Consider the following 19,815-nt stretch of genomic DNA (forward strand, 5'->3'; position numbering starts at 1 on the left):
CGACTGGCAAAGCATTATCATGATCCAATTTTAATTACAACCTTAGAAACTAACATTTATAAATGTAATAATATTGTACAGAATTAAGATCAATAACATAAGAAGTTAAAAAGTGCTTCAGCTGTCAAACCTGAAAGTTCCCATGTTGCTTAACCTTTTGGAAAAGTAACCAATCAGAATTTATTGGCATTTTCCAAAACCCAGGGTATAATTATTTCTTCTGGTTGTTAGCATCTGTGTAGGTGCTTAGCTCAGAGAACAGTGTGTTTGTGTGTGTAGGTCCAAGTATGTCGCTGTATTTGTCGTCACATAACAGATGTTTTTTTGAATCGGCTCCATGAAACCTTCAAATAGCTCAGCAGGAGATTCTGGCTTCATGGAACAATCCCAGCAGACTGACAATTCAGCTTCACCTCCTTTTAACATCGCCAACAAATGAATAAATCCAGATTTACAAAGAAAAAAAAAATCATAATTGCAAATAGCTGATAATGTCACCACTGATTTTATTGTAACAACATTAGATTAATGGAAATAAAGCTGGGAGTTCGTGCTTGAAACAATACACTCAATAGAAACAAAACTAAATTAGCAAGCAGCAGGATTGAAAGTGTATAAAATGACCATGACATGCTGTTTCTGAAGGGAAATTGATAAGCTGATTGCTGCCTTGCTCAATTTCCGGCAAAAACTCTTTGTTTCGCGAATAGGCACAAATCATTTTTTTCTTTTTAACTATAAGAATCTTTAACTAAAACAAAGAAGAGCTTTCTGGTTTCTTTTCTTTTCACCTAGAGTCACTGCCGTCTCTTTTTGACTGACTTAGAAACTGCCTTTATGGCCAGTCATGACTGCTGACCATGAATTCTTAAACCCCTTAGTAAACTATCAGTGGAACTCCCTGAATTCCTGTGTGTGTACAGTGGCTTTTCAGTGTCCCTGCTCAGCCAGGTTACTGTTAGCTCAGCTTCTTCCTTTCATATGCCTCATCTACCAGTTCATCCCATGGCACAGTGTGCTCTGCAAAGTAACACACCATTGAGTTACACCAATTGTGCTTGTTCAACTGCTTCTTTAGCAGTTCATTTCACTGCATTTGCTGGAGTATGTGCTACACGTCTTATTGTGATGTCTTGTCTCACCTACGGCCTTAAATTTGGAAGTCTGAAATATCTGTCAGTGAGGCAGGAAACAGAAAACTAAGGTGACCTCCTGTGACACACTGCTAAAGCAGCATAGACACCAATTATGCTCTGTAACTCTGTGTTTGTTATAGATGCCACAGCTTTAACCTAATCTTTTGTGGGTGTGTCAGCCTCTCTGTTTACCTGCTGTAGACATTTTCTGTCTTCATTTATTTTGGATCACTACTACTAAACAGATTATAAACTGCAGTATGTCTGCGGGTAACTCTTACAAGAGGATTGTATTGTTCAGATAAACATTTCAACGATGCATCATGGGTTTGTTACTAGTTTGTAATAAAAAGCTTTTCCTAAATTAAACATGTTGCTAACCATTGTTGAAAGCCAGCGTACCCTCATAGCTCTTCAGTTTGGATTCTCAGCACAGCTTTTATCTGCTGCTGTGCTCTGAAATCCAAAAAGACAGATGTGTGATGGAGCTCTTCTCCCTCTGCTCCCCCAGGGTTTACCATCCTCCAGGCCATCATGGAGTCGGCTGTAGCCAATAACTGGCAGGTGACAGCTCGCTCGGTGGGGAACATTGTGGACCCCACCGAGTACAGACGCATCATCGAGGAGATGGACCGCCGGCAGGAGAAACGCTTTCTCATCGACTGTGAGGTGGACAGGATCAACTCCATACTGGAGCAGGTACACAGCAACACACAATCTGCTTAATCTGAGCAAAATAAGACACTGGAAAAACGGCTTCTTCCCTTAAATACCTTTATTCAGCCTCATGTCTCTGCATGTTTCATTGTTTCTAAAGGAATAAACACTGTCTGCTTCTCACTTTTTGCCTTGAACACCATCTCCATTTACACTCTTAGTGAAATAAGGCGCACTCCTTGTTTGCTCTGCTCTCTCTTTTTCATTTCTTTTTTGTTATTACCCTAAGCACTTGGAGTGCATCATGATTGCCTCAGATCTCAGCATCCTCATTTAGAGACGATGTTAAAACAAGCGAGACGGGTACATTCAATTACGGCTTGTTATTTGTTATTTTTTGTGCGTGAATTGTTTGAGGTCACCTGGGTTTAATTCATGTGGAGGAATTAAACAGCCTCCTCATCCTTGTTTCCTAGGTGATCATCAGCTAGCAGTTTTCCCACATGAGTCTTGATTCACATTCAGTGTTTGCTAAGGCGTGCCACTCACTGTGGCTGCGCCATAGAAAATACTTTATCATCAAAAATGTATTCAATGAGGCTTAACTGCGACTTTGCTTGCTCACTCAGAAGATCATTATTGTTCATTTGGAGGATTAGAAGCTATGTTGCACATGTGGTCACATTTTGTCTTGCAAATGGATTTTGAAGTGTGCTGTTTCTCAGGCTTTGTGCAGTTGGATAGAGACCAGTGCTGGAATACAATTGCCTCAAGCAAACGGATGGATTTTTATTTTTTATTTGGATAGTTGAATGTTGATAATCTCAACTAACTAACCCAAATCCTGACTTAAACCAAATTTAGCCACATTATAGTCACCTCATGGGGAGCTACAAAAGGTGTATTAACACTAGACCAGTTACATACAAGACTGTTCTCACCAGCATTTATCTCTTAAACCAATCTATGTTCTTGTTTTCATGATATGCATCGTCGTATAGCCAATCAAATAATTACTGTCTTTTTTTAGTGGTGTGACATTGTTATTGTAATGCAGTGCTTAGGCAGAGGTCAGGGCTGATTGTTTGAGCATACATACAAAGGGTGTGAGTTTGAAGCTGGAGCAGCATTTGGTTTCTTTTAACCATGAAGCCGAGCTTCCCCTAACATTAACTGAGAAGTGTGGATTGTCTGAACGAAGCCTTAAGGGAGAGAGAGTAGAAAACACTCAGTGGGTCAGTATTCTGAACGACCGATCTTGTTAAGGTATGAGCACTTATTGGGAAATAAAATAAATCTTGACAGCTAAAGGTTGTGTATTTCCTTTCAGCTTGGGTTTATTGTATCTGTTGTAGATAGCTGCACAGCAAAGTCATGTTAGAAAAACTATTAGGCCCACAAGTACAGTTTGTTTTCTAAGTGTGTGTGTGTGTGAGAGAGATAGAGAGAGAGAGAGAGAGAGAGAGAGAGAGAGAGAGAGAGAGAGAGAGAGAGAGAAAGAGAGAGAGCAAGCTCCTTTGAACCATTAATCCTGAGAACATCTTAACCTTCTGTTTTTTTACGGAGATATTTGTGTGTCGAGTCCTCAGCCCTCTACATAATGATCTTCATTACCACCGGCCTTACAAGTTTCACTCTGACCTTCACTGCGGATCTGTCTTCACTTCTTCCGACGTGGGGGAATATGTTCGGTGACAGCACGGAACATTTTTATTCATCAAAAGAAGTTTGCTGTCTTCACATTGATACAGAGGGTTTCTTCAATTGTTCTCCAAATGCCTCCATATTAGATTCAAGCTATCCAATCAGATAATGATGGTCATTCGTGTGTCATGTCGGGCTGATCCGATCATAATGTCTTCACTGTGGTGGATTAATGTGAATGGTGGCCTTGTAGGCAGCATCTGTCAGAAAAGTGTCTCTCCAGATGTTCAAGAGTGGCAAGACGTGCCTGCGTCTCTAGGGAACGACTCCTTGTACGAGCTGTGACATCAACACTTGCTTTAATGTAATATCAGCTCCCACAGTAAGTAGGACACACTGTCCCATAACAGCAACAACAATGAGCCTACTATAAATAGCCTACCCTCCTAGCCTGAGGGAAGATCTCTTACAAAGTCAGGAGTGAGCAAACACTTCAAGATCACTCAGGCAATAAGGATGCAACCATTCTGGACATTATTTATTTTTTAATTAGACCTCAGACCTCATGAAGAGACCATAATCATCAAAATAATAGTTACATTTGTTTGATACCTGCATTCAGGCTATTATGTCCACCCAGTACGTTATTAATGAATTTATACGCACACATCTATCATTTAATTTGAGCAAATTACTTTTGTTATCAGGGTAGCTTCAATTGTAACAGACTTTATTTGTTGATAAATGTACTGTGGGATTTTTTTCCTCCCCCGCTGGCTCTCTTACCACCTTTAAAGATATCAGTCTGCTCATCCCTTCAGTAAAGTAAAGACGGAGCGATAAACACCTCTAAGGCTTCTCATCAATAATAGAAGCACAGTGGATTTATAATCGCTGCCAGAGAGGACCCGTCACCTCCAGCCTCCTCCTGCTCAGTGGACGGACAGAGGAAGAGTTAGAGAGAGAAAAAAAGACTCGGAAGGCAGAGAGCTTGTGGGAATTGAGCCATGTAGTGTGAGTCTCTCTGTCTAGTGCTGTGGAGGGAAATAGGAGAATTGCTGAACACCCAGAGGTGCACTGAAATTCCACACCCAGTGAGTAGGATAGTAAAACAAGATGCTGTAATGGGATTATTCAGATTACATCTGTGGGGATGTTATTTAATCTTGTAGGTGAATTGTAGTTTTATCTGTTACTTTGCATGGGCTTTGGCTTTAATGGCATGACATAAAAAATGTTTTCTGAAGTATATTTTCTCTGAGGGGTTGATTTTTTGTACGTTTAATGCTTAATATGTTCACTATCCTAATTTAGCCTGTTAGCATGAATTTGCTAATCAGCAGTAAACACAGATTACAGATGAGGCACTGGGCAAATTGAAATATTGACCCGCTGGTGGCGCTAGAGGAAATGTCAGAGGATCATCAAGGTCATTAAGATACATACTCCAGGGACCTTGAAAGTGTGTACTAAATTTCATGGTAGAGCCCTAGAGCCATGCTGCTAGCTGCAAAAATGTATATATGGGTAACTCAAAAACCCTTAATTGCTAGGAGTAGGTTTATCATACTGTGATCTCATCCTCTGATACTGAATTATTTTAGTTTTATAACAGTTTTGGAAATGATGCATGTATTAGGGCGGGGCAATTAATCGAATTTTACTTTTGATTACGATTTTGGCCTCTAATGATTATAAAAATGATTATTGTGCCACATTCTGTTTCACAAAAAATGTCATCCCCGCTACAAAAACCATCCAACGATATCGGTTCTGCTCTCGTTACTGAAGTAATTAGGAAAATAGATTTTGTATTTGTTACTGCAACATAAAAGTTCATCTGCATCTCTCTCTGACCCTGTGTGTGAGGGGCGGGGCAGCGCTCTCACACACCTTGGAGCCCCCGTGAAGCACATGCAGACCCTGTCTATGGTTGAGAAATAAACGTTTTGAAGTGTGGTTCAGTCTTTTTCATGTAAGGACTGAAAGTTCATCACATACAGACGGAGAAATGTACACTTTTCTACTGACTAGCTTGTAGCTCATACGTCATTGCGCAGGTGTTTTGTGTGCTGCAGCCTGGAGCCCCCACACAGAGTTAACTACATGATACGAACATGGGCTAACGGAGAAAACTGACCATTATCCAGCTGATTGTTCTACAAGTGTTCCCAAATTCAATCTGAAATGGACAGAGCATCATCTGAACTGTCGTTTAGAAATGCTGTTTCAGGTCGGTCAGGCGGGTGTAGCCCAAGCTCAGATATCTTTAACTTATATCGTGTGTAACGGGAGTAACTACATCGACACATTGCTTTTTGTTTTGAAATAATTAAAAAAAAATAAAAATTCTTTTTTCCAAAGTCAATGAGAAATAGTGTTGAATAATCATCCTTGTGCTGTAGTGGCGCCGTAGAGCAATGTGCTGTGATGAGGATGTCCTTGGATTTTTTTTCTTTGCTCTACCAGCATGAACATGAGGATGAGTAAAGGTGCTGACTTGATGCACATCTGCTCAGACTACAGAGTGGGAGTTTTGCATTTTGGTGAGACTCATTGAACATAAAGAATGAAAGGATTAAATGAAAATTCCATAGGGTATCTTTAATTATTGTGAAGCAAGCAGTGGATAAGACACAACTGCTATGAAGCGAACACTTTGCCACCTTTTTACATTACTACTACTGGATTCATAACCTAAAACAAACAGTTATAACTCTGGTAAATTAACCTCAGGCTACACAAAAATAATAGATTATAACAATATAAACATTATCAGGAGAGTTGTCCTTTGCAAGTCCACTTCACTAGGTCGTGTCTGGATTACTGTGTATGTGACATCATCTTAAAAACCAGCATGAAAAGTATGTGATACCGCAGCTTGACTTATAATGCCCCCACAAATAAACAACAACAACAAGAGAAGACCTTTTCCTTCATTTCCTTTTTTCTTAACATTGACTACAAAACGAAAACATAGCTTCTGAGAAAGAAAAAAAAACATTGACTGTGATAGAGGAAGTTATTGTACAGCCTTGTTTGTAGCCCAGGCGTCCAAAGGAGACCCAAGAGAAGTCTGAGTTAAAAGCAACCCAAATGAAAAACAACATCAAACACACACAAGCAGGAGAGTTGGCAGCTGTAACAAGGATAGTAAGGACATTACAACTTCATACGCATTTTTTATTTTGCTGATATTGGCACACTCTATAAGAGTGTGTGGAGTTTAGAAGTGTGGGGCAGATGCTACTGCAAATCAGCCGCTTGCACCATCAGACTGGACTCAGTCTCAACAACAAGACTAGTAGAAAGGATCATTTAAGTGGTTGTATTGTACTGAGTTCATTCTATAAATGATAAGGATAATGTATTATTCATATTTCATTGCGTATATTGTGTATAATGTGCAGACAGGCAGAAGTTTCATCATGTGACACAATTACTTTCCACTCAAAGATTCAGCTTTGTAGTGAGGACTGGTGAACAAGAGGTTTTACAGTGGAGCAATGTTTAACTGATATACAGCCATGTCCTTCCCCTGCTATAATTTCTTTCTTTACTGCACTTCTTTGACAGTTAAATCCTTCCTCACATTTTGCCCTGTTTCTAGTAGCATAACAATAATTAGTTGACTAGTGAAAAGGGACAGTTATCAACCTTGCGATGCCCGTTCCAGTTCTGAAGAAGGCAGATGACAAATCACTGTAACAAAGAGATGCCTCCATCAGTAGGAAGAGAGTCAAATCCTCTTGAAGGCACTTGGGCAGACATCCAGCTCTGCACAGGACTCTGGCTCTAGTCTGCTTAATTAGAGTCTATTCCCACAGGAAAATTTAGGCTGATCATCCTGCAGCTCGGGCCAGGCCCAGGCCGGCATCAGGCAGCACAGCGCAGACCTGCCCATCCAGACAGGCGGGCAGCAGGAGTCCTGAGGATGGACAAATAATGATCATTTAGACCTGAGACAACTGCTTTCCCTCTTTTTCTCTCTGTTTGCGTCCAGTTTGTCTCCTCCACAGCAAAGAGAGATGGCCCCTTGTTTCTGATTATATCCTCAGCAAAGATAAAGAGGCGAATACTAATGTGGAGCTGTAACAGGAGTCTGAGTGCTGGGTTTATTTGTCTGTTAGTGATGATTCATATGATTGTAATGCACTAGCGGGGGATGGAAGGTGATGTGCTGTGATTTATTTTTAACTGTGAATTTTAAAACTGTGCATATTTGCAAGGGAGCATCCTGCACACCAATATCTTACTACTGTTTTAACTGTTTTAGACTGGACGACCATTTTGGATTTTTGTCTTGAGTTAAAGTATATTGATATTGTCTTCCCTTTCTTGCAGAGTTAAATGAGAGGATCAATACCACTCTAAACATGAAACTACAGCCTGGCAATGCTGAGTTTAGCTTAGCATAACGACATGAAACAAGAGAGAAACCGCTAACCTGGCTCCGTCCAAAGGAAAAAACAATGTCTCCTTTGTTTATCTGTATAGAAAGTGCTTCACAGCTCCTGGCCAAGAAATAGTCTGGCACGTAACTTCTCATTAAATCACAACTTCTTGTTTTTATGTTTTGGTTTTTCTACAGATTAAACAATCATGGTGAATAATATGTCATGCTAAACTAAGATAATCCTGCATGTTGCTTCATATTTAACAGCCAGACTGAAATGAGAGTGGTGTCACTCTTCACATATCACTCTTGGCAAGAAAGTGAATGAGCGTATTTCTCAAAATGATGAATTCTATTAAAGCACCCAGTAGAGTTATATTGTAAATAAACACAGCTGTTTCCATTCAGTATTTCTATCCTCGATGCCTAAAATACATGTGGAGTGCATTTCCTTCATTATAAAACATTTCTAAAGCAGATTTTTTTTTTAATGTTTTAAAACCTGCATTGGTTGTCTCACCCATGTCTGCTAGCTTGCGGTCTTCTTCATCCTTAATTTTTATGTGTCATTGCAATGTTTCTTAGTATGTTACCGGCACCAGTTGTCAATCAGCGCAAAAGAGCATGAAACCATGGAATGGGCGTCACGTCGTAGGGACCCACTTTTAAAAACATTGCTTAATAGCTCTGCTCGTGGTCAAAATCTTTAAGTTAAAAAAAACATTTATACCAGTTGTTATATTCTCAGTCTGTTTCCAGATGACAACCTCCATCCATTCATTAGCTGCACCGCTCCTCCTTCAAGGGTCGTGGGGGGCTGGAGCCCATCTCAGCTCACATTGGGTGTGAGATGGGGGCAGGCCGCCAGTCTATCACGGGGCTGACATGAAGACACAAACTACCATTCATGCTCATATTCACAATTGCACCTACGGGCAATTTCGAGTCGTTAACGAGTAGTTAACCTAATCTGCATGTTTTTAGACTGAAACCGGAGCACCACCAGGAAGACTAGATAAAAACATTAACAGTAGAAAACAGTTGAGTGGGAATGGCACTTGGACTATTATTTCCATTCAATGAGCATTAAAAATGTAGTAGCTATTCAGTACAATCAGTGCTGCTGGTGACTTCTCCAAGGTCTTCTTTTCCCTGGGCTGTTTGAGGAGACTGTTTTGTGAGAGATGGATTTTGACAGAGACGAAGATATGAGTCCTATGACACTAAAAGTGTTATTCTCTCAGTGACTGTGAGACCTGACCTCCTGCGGGTTCCTGGTGGTTTCATATACTCACAAAAAGCGATTATCCCAGGGGACCATGAAACTGGAGCATCAGGATCCTAAAAATATTTGTTATGCCCAGATGCTTTTTTTCAGAACAGCACTGCCGACAAAGAAGGGAGAAACCCCACAGCAAATGAAGTGAAATTATCCTTTACCAGAACATGTACCATGCTCAATTCGTGACACGTGGAATTTTTTTTTTTTTCATGCAAGTCAAACTATTTTGAGGTTGTTTTGAAAAGAAATTCCTCACACAGAAACCAAGTGGAACTCTATCAACCAAATGAGCATGAGAGTAAATAAAATCAACAGCGAATGACTAAGAGGCAATATTTGGATGATGAAATGCAGTGGCTTTACATTAATTATCTAATTTTAGGAATAAAATGTTTGAAATATTTGAATTGTGACTGCAGAAGCTTGAAGCATTTAACACGCTGCAATTACCCCAGCAGGCTATTAAGAATGGGTTTGAAAGAAACTCCAGACTGTTGGCGGTGTAATGGGGTGGCAGGGGACTTAGTCCATGCACCATGGTCATGCCCACACATACAAGCTTTTGGGACCAGAATTCATGAATATATCACAGAAGTAGCGGGGATAGATTAACAGCTCTGTCCGGAGCTATACATACTCGGAAGCCCTAAATCCATCGACCATATGGTCAAACCTTTAGCTAACTGGGTTCAGACAAGTATCATGATTGGCAAACAGATAATAGAACTGAATAAGGTGGCAGCTTTTGAAAGAATATCATACAGCCTGATAAATGAGGTAGAAAAATACAATGATAAATGGGGAATGTGTCTGCGATTTCACTCATTGCAAGCGACTGAATGAACGCAATCTTTAATTTTTGTGTACTGTCCTATTCGCATCTGTAAATATACCTTTTTGGGATGTGGCAGTAATGAAGGTGGAGAGATGGATGTGGTGATGGTACAACAGAAATGAACACATGGACACTGTTTTAATGTCTATTCTTGATTATTATGATTGTTCATGTGACAGTGGTACTGTGGACATTGGACAGGTTTACTGGACATTCTGTTCTATTCTTTTATTTATTTATTATTATTTTTATTTTTATTTGCATTTTTTGTCTGTTTGTGTGGAGTTGATATATTTGTTGCTCGTCTCTTTCTGTCACTGTTTAATGCTGTTTGGAGACTGTTAAGTTTTTGTAATGTGGAACACAATGAAATCATTTTGCATTTCCTGGCAAAGTAATAGAATTTATTGTTGAAATTGCTGTACGTGTATAAGAGCATCAAGGACATTCTCTCTCTGGAGAGAATTACAAGACATTGAGGTATGAGTAAGCAGAAGCAGTGAATGAAAGCACGGGTGTGAGAGGAGCCACTGGATATGAGAAAGGGATCAACAACAAAAAAAACCACAGGGATGACGGTTGTTTCAAGTTCTGTATGAAATCTCTTCAATATGATATCTCTTTCACTCCGGACATTTAACATTTAGATGATTTCAGAGCCTGAGTACACTTATAAAAACTGTGGGCGAGTGTAGAAAGTGAAAAGACAAGGGGGAAAAAAAACAAAAACAACTATCCACCCCCACAGTATCTTTTTGAATCTCTGTATACGCTGCAGTGGAGAATCAGAACTAAGGCAGATATGGAGAAAGTGAGTGCACGTGAAAGGGTGAGCGAGAGAGAGAGAGAGACTGAGAGAGAGAGAGAGAGAGAGAGAGAGAGAGAGAGGTTTGGCTAGTGCAGAAGTTTAAAAGAAATCAGCAAGTGTAGCTCTCCCTGTGACAGGTGCTGTACAACGTTTTTGGTTTAATTAAGTCTCTTGTGCGACTGAGACATAGTGAAGCAGGAAGAGGCAGACTGTAGAGCACAGGCAGCTGCAGAGAGAGAGAGTGAGAAGAGAGCGAGAGAGAGAGGTTTGCCTAAGCCTTGACCTTATTTTACATGTTGAAGTTAATGGAAAGGAACAAGCAGTGTCATCACAGTTTCTCTCCTCTCTGTGTGTGTGTCTCATCTCAAAAACACACAAATGTACAAATGTGCCCACACGTTCCCTCTTGCCCCTGCAAATCTAGCTTTAAAATGTCTTTCTTTTTTTTTTTTCTTTCTTTCTTTCAATTGTTCGGCATGTGTAATGAAATTGAAGTTCTTTGTCACTTCTGAATCTCAGCCTCTCTAAATGTTCTCAATGTTTTCAGATGTATATGTGACTCACTGTGTGTCTCCTCCTGCGACTTGTAGGTGGTGACCTCAGGAAAAAACAGCAGAGGATACCACTACATCCTCGCCAACTTGGTGAGAGCTCGCAACATGACACAATTCAACACAACGCCATAAAAAAGATACGACTCAGTGTGATGCAATGCAGTGCAAAGAAATGCAATACTCAATCGTAGTTCTCTCAATATGTAGTTATGATAGATTTCATGATGGACAAGCCCAAGCAGTTTTTAAGTGTTTTTTTCTTTGCTGCTAATGATTCTTTGCTCCACTACCAGCCAGTTGTGCTCTTTGCTCTCAGGGTTTTTCCAACATGAGCCTGGACAGGGTCTTTTCTGGTGGAGCCAACATCACAGGCTTCCAGATCATCAACCCAGACAGCCCCATCGTCCAGCAGTTCCTCCAGCGCTGGGAGCGCCTGGATGAAAGAGAATTTCCAGAGGCCAAAAACACTCCATTGAAGGTCAGAGAGGCATAGTGTCGAGGCTGCAGTTAGATTTTATTTAACATCTTCAAAGATCCTTTTTTTCCCTTCTCTTCTTTCCTAAGTTTTAAAGTAGTAACTATACTTAAACAAGAGAAATATGTCAGTCTGAATCTTTTCACTGAAATGCTGCTAAAATAACTTGTTACCTACTTGTCCTTGAATAGAGGCGGCTTTCATTCTCAGACGATTTTTATGTCAATCATTATGAGAGGCTTCGATTTTCTTACTTTTTACGTCAGTAGCATTGCTCTGTACCAAGTACTGGTGTGGAAATAGTAACCTTGATCTGGTTGCAGTCCAGTGTTTACGTGATGTCACTGGTGTATCACTGGTGTTTCTTGCGCCCTTTGTCTCAGTATACATCAGCACTGACCCACGATGCCATCCTCGTGATTGCGGAAGCCTTTCGGTACCTTCGGCGGCAGCGAGTGGATGTGTCTCGCAGGGGGAGTGCGGGCGACTGCCTCGCCAACCCTGCTGTGCCCTGGAGCCAAGGCATTGACATAGAGCGAGCCCTCAAAATGGTAGGACCGAAGGCGCTGGATGTCTCTGTATATATCTCTGAATTTTTTTTTTTTTTTACCCTGTGGTTGAATCTTTGCTTTATCTCATTCTTCACTTGGTTCTGCCTCAAAATTGATCAGTTTTTCCATTGTGGGATCTAAGTGCCATTACAATTTTTTTCTTTTTTTCTTCATCTTTCTTCTTACAATCTTTTAAGATCCCTAAACACTGATCCACAACTCTACAAACCATGAACTGTAACCGATCAGGCACCATATTTCATTCACATAGCAAAATTAAATATTTTTAAATTCACCCATTCCTTACTGCAATGTGAGTAAATTAACAATTTGTTGAACTGTGTCCTTTATTCCCAGTTATTCTGACCTATAATCTTCGCTTTGTCTCAGCAAATAGTAAAAGCAATCTTTCCCTTGTTTTAAAAATCTGACCTTTCCCATATTTTTGCTAAACTTTACAGACTTGCTCCCTCTGTACATTGATCCAGACCTCATAATCAGCCCAAACACTTGCCTCTCAAATAGAGTGGGAATATAAAAAAAACATGATGCTGTTAATATGTATCAAACAAACAACACACCGGGGAAAGCTAAAGTCACTGTGGAGAATGCTAGACACTGATATATAAAGACCATTTGTTGCATGTTTTCATGTGGAGTTTGCTCACCTGCTGTGTGGAAGGAACAGGTGTCATCATTCTTTTCTTGGTGCCTGGCAGGTCCAAGTACAAGGTATGACAGGAAACATCCAGTTTGACACATTTGGTCGGCGATCTAATTACACAATCGATGTGTACGAGATGAAGACAGGAGGCCCCAGGAAGGTAAGTGACAACATGAGCCTTGGAAACATCCGTGATAGCTTAATTAATGTGTAACTACTCTTTGCTGGATTAGCATATGAACTGGATATCAGTACTGTATGTTAACAAATACAGGCACGTTTCAGGCAGCTTCGTGATGTGGATCTTGATTTCTCTTGGCATGCTGGCAGTACATGAGTTAGAGTTGATTCTGATTCGGACAGAAGCTGCCAGTAAGTCTTGCAAAGCCAGCTCAAATCATGTGAGCACACATTCCCCCCGAGATTTGAATCTGGAAAACATCCACCGAGAATCAGCTGAGCCCTGCAGACAGAAACTGGACCAGTCTACAAAGTGTTGGGGAGTTAGATGATGACATGGCTCAAAACTCAGAAACCTCATGAACAAACAAAGTGTAGATGCACAATGAGGCATCACTCTGCTGCTGCAGGGCATACACTTTGCTTCACACTTATTCAGAAACAGATTATAGTCAACAGTTTAGAAGCATGTTTCTGGATGAGCTGCCACATATTACCAAATTCAAAATCTGATGCTAAAACCACTGACAGACCAGTGAGTGGTGCATGTGTGAACATTTGATATGTTTCATGTTGACGCCTGAATAAAGCACAGCGATGTCAATCATTTGAAGTGACATTAAGCAAAAAGCCTACACAGCTCTAGCAGACAAGAACAAGCAAAGTGAAGGTTGTGGGCTGGCTTTGCAAGATCATAAGCAGATGATATTATTATATGTATGTATTTGATATTTAAATGTGACTTCAGTTTTCAGCGTTTTCCTCGTGGAAATCCTCTCACAAAGGCTTTACACCATCATCGCAGTAAAACTATCCATTAATACCCTCTGTAATGATGCTGTGAGGTGGGGTTAGCAGCTCTTGTGAGGCAGGTTTTACAGCTTAAATTCTAATAGCAGTATTCACTTGTACCTACTTTTACCTGCCCCTGTCGGATTAAAGTGCAACTGAAATTAAAATGCATGTTTACTTTATGCTATAGTCTAAATAGATAGTTAGATAGATAGATAGATAGATAGATAGATAGATAGATAGATAGATAGATAGATAGATAGATAGATAGATAGATAGATAGATAGATAGATAGATAGATAGATAGATAGATAGATAGATAAATAGATAGATAGATACTTTATTTATTCCCTAGGGGAAATTAATGTGAATTTCACCATTAGCTCATTGTTGATAATAATAATAATAATAATAATACTAATAATAATAATAATTATAATAATAATAATAATAATAATAATAATAATAATAATAATAATAACAGTTAATGACAAATTAACAATAATAATTAGATTAATCCACTTCCTTTGGCTGAGGTGTTGTATAGCCTGACGGAAGTAGGAACAAAGGATCTCCTGAACCTCTCTGTTCTGCAGCACAGTGAGATGAGATGTTTGCTGCAGCTGTAGCTACTTCTCTGTCCTGCCAGAATGTTGTGGAGAGGATGGTTGGTATTGTCCAAGATGGCCTCCATCTTACATTGCATGCGTCTCTCCACAACAGTCCTGAGTGACTCCAGACTCCTGCCAAGCACAGACCCAGTATTTTTGGCCAGCTTATCCAGGCTCCTTGTGTTCGTGTCTGACATGCTGGTGTCCCAGCAGACTGCAGCATAAAAGAGTACACTGGCCACCAGTGACTGATAAAACGTGCAGCATTTCACTGCAAACACTTTCACTGCCTTCACTGAAGGCCATCGTCAGATTCCTGTACTCCTTTTCCTGCCCATTCCTGATACGCGCCACAATAGCTGTGTCATCCGAGTATTTCTGGATATGGCAGGACTCAGAGTTGTATTTAAAGTCCACCGTATACAGGGTGAACAGGAATGGAGCCAGAACAGTCCCCTGTGGAGTTACCAAGCCTGACGTACTGTGGTTGTCTTGTCAGGTAATCCACAATCCAGAACGTGAAGCAGGGGTCCACCCCCATCCCTTCCAGCTTGTCTTTAAGAATGTGGGGTTGGATGGTGTTAAATGCACTTGAGAAATGAAAGAACATAATCCTCATGTAATACCTGGCTCATCCAAGTAAGAATGGGCCCAATGGAGCATGTAAAGGACGGCATCATCCACTCCAATATGTTCTTTGTAGGCGGACTGTAGGGGGTCTAGTGCATGTTCAACCTGTGGCCTAAGAAGGTGGAGAAGCAGCCGCTCCAAGGTCTTCATGATGTAGTCATTTATCTCAGTCGGTTGTCCTACTTTAGGTACTGGAACAAGACATGATGCTTTCCACAGGACCGGGACCCTCCCTGTTTGTATGCTTAAGTTAAAGGTCCTCTGGAGAGTCTCAGACAGCTGGGCTGCACAGTCCTTTAACAGCCTCAGACACACACCATCCGGCCTGTTGCCTTTACAGGGCGTAGCCTCTTGAGCTCCGCCCTCACCTCCTCCGCTGTAAAGGACAGGAAACTTGACCCCAGTGTGGAGGAAGTTGCAGCTGCAGTGTCAGGTTGTGAAGGAGATGTCATAGGAAAAGCTGCAGCTGAAGCAGTGGGAGAGAGAACAGGTGAGGCTGTGTCAAACCTGTTGTAGAACAGGTTGAACTCATTGGACTTGTTCACATCACCTGTTGTTGCCTGGCTGTTCTTCTATTTATAGCCAGTGATGGTCCTCATCCACTTCCACACCTCTCTGGTGTTGTTGTTCTGCAGCTTCCTCTCTACTTTCTTTTTGTAGTCCTCCTTCACCTGCTTTAATCTTCTCTTCAGCTCATGTTGCACACACCTGAGCTTTTCCCTGTCTCCATCCCTTTCTGGTTGAGGAGGGTCTTGATGTTACTGGTGATCCAGGGTTTTTTGTTTGGAAAGCAGCGTACAGTCCTTGCTGGTATTACAGTGTCCGTACATAAGTTCATATATATGCCGTGGTACTTTTTAAAGATTAACACTGTAAATTAGATTTCCTTTGTCCTCTTTTGAGAAAAACTACAAAGGAGGAAATCTGCATCTTTAATCATATAGCCAATAAAAATATTTTATCTTAACCCTCACCCTTAGACACAGACTGAAAAGGGTGTAGAGCTGTGAGCTGTGTGACACATTAGCTTCCTGCTGCATAGTGTCCATTTTGTCTACAAGCATGGACACATGTCTGGTCTTGTGCCTTGGCTTAAACAAGCCAGCAAACATCCACAGGGGGAAATGTTCACTTGCTTGAAACAGTCATTTAGCTAGTTAGCTTGACAGCTGTGGCACTTGTCAGTGTCTGTTAGTTTAGATGCTGAATTAGGTCCTTTATCTTCAATACCACTAACAAAACACTGTCTACCCCTTTATCAGCTTGTAAGGCACAGTTACCAGAGAAGGTCCGGTCGCAAACATGTACCTCAACTCTTAGTTTGGAAGTTAGAAAGTCATTTGGGAAACATCCTCTCTTCAGTAATAAAAAAAACTATTAACAGTAAATTTGAAAATCATTTCAAAACAAAAAAAATTACTTTTTTAATTTCAGTTGGACTTATCTCCAGACAACATGGGGTCTCATGGTGCCCACTGCTCTGATGTAGTTTGGCTTTGTATAACTGTGCAGACCAAAAGCAAAAAAAATGCAGCCTGAACACACACACGCACACACACACGCACACGCACACGCACACACACACACACACAGGCCCACAATGCAGGCACTGTGACTTGACTAGCTCCACGACCCTGACCTCTGACAGGGTCCCCACAAAAGCTGGCACCAAGAGGAAGTGGCCCCATACTGTCCACATAGCTCAGCTCACAAGGCAACATACATCACAGCCACCCTTTAATCCAAACTCAGTGTGAGACAATCTGCACGGACAACAGAGTGAGTACTGTGCGTTATAGCTAGCAGCATTGGGAGACATTGATTTCTTCTTGGCTGAATAAATCAGTGTTTGTGTAACAGAAATAATCATAATGCAGCCACTGGAATCAGACACAGGCCTGTGTTTGTTTTGTGTTAGATTTGACTGTATGTGCTATGTGTAGTATTAATAGAACAGTAGAGCAACCCACTGCACGGGCTAGATAAGACACATTTAAATTTATTAGGTTTGTCTTACTGGTATTAATTTTATCAGCCTTCAAGTGCTCCACTGGTGCTGCATTCCTGTTATATAAGAGAACATTTGCTGAGCCAGGAATAGATTACTCCTACTCTGCTCAAGTGTAGCTCAGGTGAAATGAGAAGCACCACTACAAGCTTTTAATAAAACTGTACATCAGGCAAAACCAACACTGTCTCCTGCTGCACAGATAGAGTCAGCCAACTCACATGTACCTGGAGGCTCTACTGTAAAAAACGAAATCTCTTTCTGCTTCTTGTAATAACTGTGAACCTTTATGTCCTTTTCAGATCGGCTACTGGAATGAGTACGAAAAATTTGTATATATTATGGATCAACAGGTCACCAACGAGTCCTCTTCTGTGGAAAACCGAACAATTGTGGTCACTACTATTATGGTACACTCTCAAACAGGTTTTAAGTGTTTCACCTTAAGATTTCTGCCACTCAAGGTCAAGGTGTCCATTGTTGCAATCTGTCCTGGGAGGGTAGAATTATTTTATTTTCAGTTGCTTTCCATCCACTCACTACATGTTGAAACAGTCGATTCACAAAGAGTGTTTCAACTGTATCCGTGTGGGTGCCAAAGCATTTTGGTTTTTTTATATTACAGTGGGCTGTTGTAGTAGTGACATCACAATAACGGCTTTGGTAAAGATAACGATAGAGATAGACACCATCGTATTCACATTCAGTGCATACGTAAGTAAAAATGTTTCCCTCTCATTAAGTAAAATGTCGGTGACGCTGGGGACAGCTGTCTCACAGGAGACAGGAAATGATCTGCACAACAGGAGGACATAAACAACCAAAGGCTGCAACCTTTGGCTGTTTATCTCTGCTCAAATTCACCTCAAGTTACCTAATGGTTTGGCACTGAATTGTAATGTCAGATTTCTCTAAAACCAGTGCTTCCAGTATATCAGGCCCAGGTTTAGACGCAGTGCTAGTGAGATTAGTTACAGACAGTGGTTGCAGGTCAGTAATCATCAGCCATTTTTAAATGTAAAATAAGGTGCGCCTTATCTTACATTTAAAATCATGGCCTCTCGCTCCTTCTGACTTTGCCTATTATGTTTTCATCTTAGGCAAATTCAGAATGTAATAGTCATACATTCTCATTTCAACATCTAGAAACTCATTATCCTCATGATCAGCCTGGAAACACAACAGTATTCAGAGTGAGGGAGGAAAAACAGAGGAGTCGTGCCATTGCATTATTTTCTCTCTGCCAGGCATGCCTTTGATTTGAATAAAGACAACTGTTGTTTTAGATGCATCACAGTCATCTCATTAACTTCATCTTGCTTTTCTTATGTTCCATAACTTTAAAGAAAATGCCATATTTAATGAAAGGCCACCCTATTATTGTAGGGTGCAAATCTTTCATTTTCTCTTTTATAACATTGTACATGACTGCAGGATGGAAGAGAAGGTAAAGAAGGACTAGCTCAAACAAGAAAGGAGTAAAACTGTTGGATACTCTAAAAGCATCAAGTAACAGTCTCCTCTGAAGACTTCTATTGTAAGTCCAGTAACCCTTAAAAAAACATGTACATGCCGTGTGAAAAAAAACATATTGCCATTGATGAATATCCCAAGATGACATCAGTTCATCTGAAGAAGGTTTAATGGCGAACATGTTTTAAATGTTGGAAGAATCACACGATATTTATTGAAATCCGAGGCACAGAGATGATGTGAATTAGTCAAACACCATAAATCAAGAAAACAAGCAGATTATTTTACTGTCATGAAAGAACAAATGAAAAGCAAATTGAATCAGTAAAACATTTTATTTGGCCACGACTTTTCTGAAGTGGTTCACACTTTTTTTGCACGAATGAGTGAGTCTCCATGTTTCTGATGTGTTTAATCTCTCTGTTGTCACTGACGTTTACTTTATGAACTGGAAAAGTGCTCCATTCAGCTTGTTCTTCCCCTTCTGCCACGCTGATGCAAAGCACATGCAACCCCCGCCTGTCACCCATTTCCACAGATTTAGATTTTGGATGAGGATAGCATGAGGGAGACTTGATGTCCTGCTTTGCTTCCTTTTATATGTGTTAAATGCTTCACTCCTCCCGCTGGCCCAATTGGCCTCTTTACTCCAGCAGTGGCCCGCTTTTTCAGTCCCCCAGTAACATGCCTGCAACTGATGTTGTGTAGATGTGTTTAACCTCTGCTCTGTTTGTCTTTTTTATGTTCCCCACGTGTTTGTTTGTCAACCCTGCATGTGCATGCTACAGTACCAAATCAAGGCCAATGACCTATGAGGTTTTGGCCACTGTGGATGTGTGCTTCTTTTCTTAACTATGAACTCAAAATTATGTCTAATTAACAGGAAGCTCCATATGTGATGTACAAGAAAAACTATATGCAGATGGATGGGAATGACAGATATGAAGGCTACTGTGTCGATTTAGCTTCTGAAATTGCAAAACATGTGGGGATAAAATATAAGCTGTCAATAGTGCCGGATGGGAAGTACGGAGCCAGAGATCCGGAGACTAAGACGTGGAACGGGATGGTGGGTGAACTGGTTTATGGGGTAAGTGTCAGTCTGCCTGTGTTGCTCCT

General features: G+C 40.7%; 1 protein-coding gene across 3 annotated transcripts in view; it reads left to right on the plus strand.

Moving 5' to 3' along the window:
• The window catches only part of gria3a (glutamate receptor, ionotropic, AMPA 3a), a 67,502-nt gene that overhangs the window by 25,682 nt on the left and 22,005 nt on the right, over window positions 1-19,815 (plus strand). For all 3 annotated transcript variants that reach the window (XR_008829722.1, XM_056397583.1, XM_056397581.1), the window contains exons 4-10: window positions 1,648-1,835; window positions 11,349-11,402; window positions 11,629-11,790; window positions 12,171-12,338; window positions 13,058-13,162; window positions 17,526-17,633; window positions 19,580-19,786. Coding sequence is in view for 2 of the 3 variants with exons in the window: in XM_056397583.1 (XP_056253558.1) it covers window positions 1,648-1,835; window positions 11,349-11,402; window positions 11,629-11,790; window positions 12,171-12,338; window positions 13,058-13,162; window positions 17,526-17,633; window positions 19,580-19,786 (992 nt within the window). In the remaining variant the exon portion in view is untranslated. The remainder of the gene's footprint in view (window positions 1-1,647; window positions 1,836-11,348; window positions 11,403-11,628; window positions 11,791-12,170; window positions 12,339-13,057; window positions 13,163-17,525; window positions 17,634-19,579; window positions 19,787-19,815) is intronic.

The sequence above is a fragment of the Seriola aureovittata genome, chromosome 15 (genome assembly GCF_021018895.1).
Source record: "Seriola aureovittata isolate HTS-2021-v1 ecotype China chromosome 15, ASM2101889v1, whole genome shotgun sequence".
NCBI classification, from domain to species: domain Eukaryota; kingdom Metazoa; phylum Chordata; class Actinopteri; order Carangiformes; family Carangidae; genus Seriola; species Seriola aureovittata.